Raw genomic sequence first — 6000 nt, 5'->3', positions numbered from 1 at the left:
ATGTCATCTCCAGGCATGGGCACCCCCAGTGACCCCCTTCTGGCCAGTCCAGGAGGGAGGTTATCCACAGCTCAGGAAGGTATCTGGAGGAGCTCGCTCCCCAAAACTGCCAGCTTTCCGACGTCCACCACTCGGCACCTCAGTCACCGAGCCAACAACTTCCAAAGACAGCCAAAGCGACGGAAGCTGATAAGACCTTCGCCACCTCCGCCGCCCAACACACCCTGTCCCCTGGACCAGCTGGACCTCAGTGAGCTTCCCCCAAGGCGCACCTTACAAGAGCTGCTCTTCAACGGCTGCATCCTGTTTGGTATCGAGTTCAGCTATGCCATGGAAACTGCTTATGTGACCCCTGTGCTTCTACAGATGGGCTTGCCTGATCAGTTCTACAGCTTGGTGTGGTTTATCAGTCCCATACTTGGTAAGTGAACAGCAAAGGGGGAAGGATTATGTGATGCATTGTGTGGGACTTTTGTGTCGCTATAATCTCTTTTTCAGCTCTAACTCTGCTTTTTCTTTGGTTTGAAGGATTCCTCGTTCAGCCTCTCATCGGAGCATGGAGTGATCGTTGTACATCCCGGTTTGGGCGAAGAAGACCCTTTATTTTCGCTTTGGCTATAGGTGAGAAACTTACTCCAGTGATTTAGTATGATGCAGACATGTGACTGAAGTCAAATAATCCAAGTCTCAAGCCGAAGCCCAAGTCAAGTCACGTTTTCCCGACCCAAGAAACTTCAGTCTTACATGCAGTATCTGGACTTTATAAAGCAAAAAGACAAGATATTAGTACCTGTTTTGGACAATTTATTCAACCTGTTTATCCAAAAAGTACGACAATGAATTGAATTTATTTACTGAGGTTCAGTGAAATGAACAATATACAACATATATAACAATATATACAAGTTGGCACCGGAAGCAAAAGAATGTGCAGTTTGTAAATCGGATACACCTCGCACTACACTGTGCAAGTAGAGAATTTCTTCCCAATCCAAAAATATTCCTTCCCAATCAGTTTTAAAGAGTGAAATACTGACAGCCTAAAAAACTGAACTGAAAACACAAAATGACAAGTCATTCGAGTCATCATGTCTGAAGTCACATGTCTTTAACTGTTTGATCTTTCCTACCTTGTAAATGCTGATTTCTCTCGAACCACAGCCCTGTTGCAAAGACAGGTTTGTCTCTAAACACAGACTGAGATACCATGTTGATATCACTTGAATATGCATTATACAACTATTTTGACTTTCTCTGCACCACTATCCATGACTAGTACATTTGCCCTTTAATGGTATACACGCATGTTTATTTTCTACTGACGTTAAAAAACATCCTTCTGCTCTCCTCCCTCACAGGGGCTTTGGTTGGTCTATCCCTGGTGCTGAACGGGCGAGACATCGGCAGCGCGGTGGCTGATACAGCATCAAATCACAAGTGGGGAATTGTCCTGACGGTGTGTGGTGTGGTTCTGATGGACTTCAGCGCTGATTCAGCCGACAACCCAAGTCATGCTTACATGATGGATGTGTGCAGCCCAGAGGACCAGGATAGGGGGCTGAACATCCATGCACTACTGGCAGGTAAGAAAACACCACAGTCACAAATTCATTCTTACTTTATCATTATAAAGTATGAGCATAGAAGATGGCAACTATAACTTATATTCTTTTAAGATAATTTGGATAAAAAAAAAGACAAATCCTTGCAAAATGTAACTGTTTTGTTTTGCTCTGCAGGGCTTGGAGGTGGATTTGGCTATATTGTGGGCGGCATCAACTGGGACCAGACACAGTTTGGAAGATCGATGGGAGGTCAGCTGCGAGTCATATACATGTTCACGAGTATCACGTTGGTGATCACCACAGCCATGACTCTGATGAGTATTCCCGAACGGCCCCTACCAAAGAGCCAGCCAAACAAAAACTCTGGCAAAAACCATCTCAAAAGCCCCAGCCTCCCTCTACCTCCCTCTCCCCCTGTCCCCCCGGGATCAGCTTTGGGCCTGGATGAAGAAGATGAAGATGGTCTTTACAGCTATAATTTCTCTACAAAGTCTAATCCATATAACTCTGACCCTCTGGCCCATTCTTGCAGTGCCAATGCACGCCTCTGTGCTGGCCTAACTAGCCCAATATCCCCCCTGAGCCCCCTTACACCAAAATATGGCAGCTTTATGAGTAGGGACAGCTCCCTCACTGGCATCAATGAGTTCGCCTCCTCATTAGGAACGTCCTACATAGACAGTGTGCTCATAAACTGCTACACAGGTCAGCAGACACCACAGGCCTTGGCCTCCAACACGACCACTGCGCCGCTGCCTCCAGGGGACTCCCCTCCTCCTGATGAGTCCACACAGGGGCCAGGGAGCCATCCTGCAGGACAGACCCAGGCTGATGTGGTTGCTCATCCAGCTGGAGAAGCTCAGGATGCAGAAGCAGCACAGCCTGAGGGAGATGCACAATCTCATGGAGCATCTCAGGTCACAGCCGGGGTTCAGCCTGGTGCAGGGTCACATCGGCGCTCTTCTGCTGGTATCCTGAAACGACCCCAAAGTCTTGCACTAATAGAGGAGCCCATGGCAACCCAGATTGTTGGTCTGGAGAACGGACGCAGGAGGACAGTCACCTTCAGCCAGCAGGTCAGACACATATTTTGAAAATGACCAAAGCTGTTTAATTAGTAGCCACCACAGCATTTTTAACACAGTGTCTGTCTTTTTTCTCTGATGAAGGTTGCAAACATTTTGCTGAATGGCGTGCGCTATGAGAGTGATCTGAGTGAGAACGCGGAGACAGGAGAATCCCAAATGTCAATGAAGCTGCTGTGTATAGCCATCTACAGGATGCCTCCCTCCCTGCGGAGTTTATGCACTAATCATTTTCTGGGTGAGGATAATCACTTTTTAAAGTGTAATTTCACTAATTAAACATTAAAGTGTGTTTACAGGTCTTGGGGAGGACTAAGAAAACCTCTCCAGAGGAAGCTGCATGTAATCTGATGAATTGCCTCCAGTGATGTCACTCTGTAAAGTTGCATTGTGGGTAATGTAGGCCAGTTTTTTGATAAGGAATATCTCTGGTTCTGTTGTATCTGTTTTGATCATTTGTTTGTAAACTGTCCACACAGAGTCAAGCAATGTTAACAGGGGTGCAATGCAGACCAGTGGAATCATTTTCAAAATGTGGTGCCTACATTACCCACAATGCAACTTAGCCACTGAATGACATCACTTGAGGCAGTTTATTAGATTACATTCAGCTTCCTCTGGAGCCACAAAAGGCTTTATACTATATACATTTTATCCCCCAAGACCTGTTAACACACTTTAATGTGTAAAAGTGGTGGAGTTACCCTTTAAGTGTCTCATAAAATCTTGTAAAACTGCCTGTTTTGTATCTAATATTAGCTGTTGATATTTTCTGGTTCTAGGCTGGCTGTCCTTTGAAGGCATGCTGCTCTTCTACACTGACTTCATGGGGGAGGTTGTGTTTGAAGGTGACCCAAAGGCACCCCATGACTCCGAGGCTTACCAACGCTACAATGCTGGTGTTAGCATGGGCTGCTGGGGCATGTGCATCTATGCATTCAGTGCTGCTTTCTACTCAGGTAAGCTACACTTGTGATAACATGTCTGGGATGTTAGAAATGTGAGTAATTCTTCCTCCTTTCCTTGGCAAGCTTTACATTTGTTCCTCCTGTTTTTGTCTTTTTCAACTTGCAGCCATATTGGAGAAACTGGAGGAACGTTTCTCTCTTCGCACTCTGTATTTTTTTGCCTACCTGGCGTTTGGTTTGGGCACAGGCCTCGCCACACTATCCACCAACCTCTACGTGGTACTTTCGCTCTGTGTCACCTATGGGGTGCTCTTCTCCTCTCTATGCACGCTGCCTTACTCTCTGCTGTGTGAATACTACCAGAGCCCTCAGGTCAGTATCTAGATATTAAGCTTACTATTTTGTGGAGTAGTTTGTAGATGTTTGATGATATTATTTCAGGATCAACAATAGTTCAACATTTAGGGCACTCTCTTGCAGAGAGTTCGATGAGAAGATTGACCACACCCATGTGTGTATTATCAACATGAAGCCACAGCCTGCCTAGCTTAGCTTAGCTTCGCTTAGCAAAGACTTGAAAAATTTGAAAACAAACTCCACCTATCAGCACCTCTAAAGATCCCCAATTGACATGTTATATCTCCTATAACGAAACTTGGTGGTTTCATGGGGGGTTTTGTCACTATTTCTTGTACCTCAGAGGTGCATGTAGCCAGATCTGAAGTATCAAAACGCTCAATCCCTGGTGAAACGCTACTGAATACAGAGGGTATTCAGAAACAGCGTCTTTAAACAAGCCGTCATGACTTCCGTAAGGTTGTGATGTCACAACTATACAGTCCCCGCCCTCAGCCAGGCCCCTAGCATGGCCGTGGTTGCAAAACCGCTGGCAGAACTGATAAGGAAACATGGTCAACAGTGCCTGCTCAGGCCTGTGAGCACTGACCAATCAGAGCAGACTGGGCTTTTTGGGAGGAGACCCTTAAAGAGACAACATTCAGAGAGAGAGTTAATATAAATGCTGCAGCAAAAATCAGAATTAGAAAAATAATGTTGTTGGTTTTTTTTTTTACATTAAAGCATTAAACTTGTCCTAGTTACACCAACATTTAAAGTATAAACCTGAAAAATGAGCATAATGTGGGAGCTTTAATGCAAAGCTAAGCTAGTCAGATGCTAGCTGTAGCTCCATACATGGCAAACAGTCATGAACAGTGCTATACAAAGTACCCAAAAGTCAGGCTTGACTGAAAGTAGGGATAAAATGTTACTTTGGTAAAAGTAAAAGTTGCTCACACAAACAGTACTTGAGTAAAAGTTTCTGATATTCAGTCAATCAATCAATCTTGTATAGTATCTTTGTATAGTGCCAATTCACAACACATCTCATGACAATTTCCAAATTGAGCAGGTCTAGACCATACACCATCTGTGTTTTATTTATCAAATGGCCGATAAAATAATAAACAATATTTGCCTTCAAAATATAGTGAAGTGGACGTATAAAGTAGCAGAAAATGAAACACTCAAGCAAAGTACAAGTACCTCAAAAATTATACTTAAACACGGTACTTAAGTAATAAACTTAGTTAAATTCCATCACAGATCAGTAGAGTGGGATCAATCCTCTCCTCTAACTTTCAGCAAGAAAGTGAAAAAGCATTTCCCCCAAATGTCGAACTATTCCTTTAATGCTATGTTAATTTGTGGTGGACTGCATTTATTGATCATTTATTGAAAGTTTCTGCATCTGTTCCTCAGTTTTGTGGCTCATCAGAGGAAGGGACCAGACGAGGGATGGGGGTGGACATCTCTCTGCTCAGCTGCCAGTATTTCCTGGCACAGATCCTGGTCTCAGTGGCGATGGGACCTCTGACCTCACTGGTGGGTGGGGCCCAGGGAGTGATGTACTTTTCAAGCCTGATGTCATTCGTGGGCTGCCTGTACTCCTCCCTCTTCGTGGTGTACCAGCTGCCCCCCCCTGAGGGTGAGCCCCCCGAAAGCGAGACCCAGCCACTATTGGTGCACATTTAGGGAAAAAAAAAAAAAGCATCTCAGTTTACTTTACCTCACGCACCCACCCAACAGCACACACGCTCTCACGCTGTCGCTTAGTGTCTGAGTGTGTTGACCTTCACAGCACTGGTAGGACAAACACACTGCCGCACACTGTACAGCACAACTCCATATATTGTTTCACACTAATCAGCACTGTTCTTCTCAGAGCTAGACAGACAGACAGACAGACATTGGCCACTGCTCTAATATGTGTATACATGACCCGTGTGTTCATACAGTGTGTGTGCCCATGCATTTTTTCCTAACTTTTGCAAATGAATGTGTGACATCTTGATTGTGTGTGTGTGTGTGTTTGAGAGAGACAGTGAATGACCTCTTTTAGTGTAGACAAACCTAAGCTGGTCTTGTGTCTGATTCTTTGCT

The 6000-nt window shown here is 44.8% G+C and overlaps 1 protein-coding gene across 1 annotated transcript; it reads left to right on the top strand.

Moving 5' to 3' along the window:
* slc45a1 (solute carrier family 45 member 1) lies at nt 1-5592 on the top strand. Its single transcript, XM_073469071.1, has 8 exons — nt 1-421; nt 529-621; nt 1359-1583; nt 1740-2641; nt 2735-2888; nt 3433-3609; nt 3725-3930; nt 5320-5592. The coding sequence occupies exons 1-8, from the start codon at nt 1-3 to the stop codon at nt 5590-5592; spliced, it is 2451 nt and encodes an 816-aa protein (XP_073325172.1).
* The last annotated feature ends 408 nt before the right edge of the window (nt 5593-6000 follow it).

Source organism: Pagrus major, chromosome 6 (assembly GCF_040436345.1).
Source record: "Pagrus major chromosome 6, Pma_NU_1.0".
NCBI classification, from domain to species: Eukaryota; Metazoa; Chordata; class Actinopteri; order Spariformes; family Sparidae; genus Pagrus; species Pagrus major.
This window is presented reverse-complemented; position numbering and strand designations above follow the sequence as displayed.

Excerpts from the sequence above, each read along its gene's own strand:
- slc45a1 (XM_073469071.1), top strand. The coding sequence starts at position 1 with ATGTCATCTCCAGGCATGGGCACCCCCAGTGACCCCCTTCTGGCCAGT. Across the intron at positions 622-1,358 it reads TATTTTCGCTTTGGCTATAG|GGGCTTTGGTTGGTCTATCC; the intron begins GTGAGAAACTTA and ends CCTCCCTCACAG. Across the intron at positions 2,642-2,734 it reads CAGTCACCTTCAGCCAGCAG|GTTGCAAACATTTTGCTGAA; the intron begins GTCAGACACATA and ends TCTCTGATGAAG.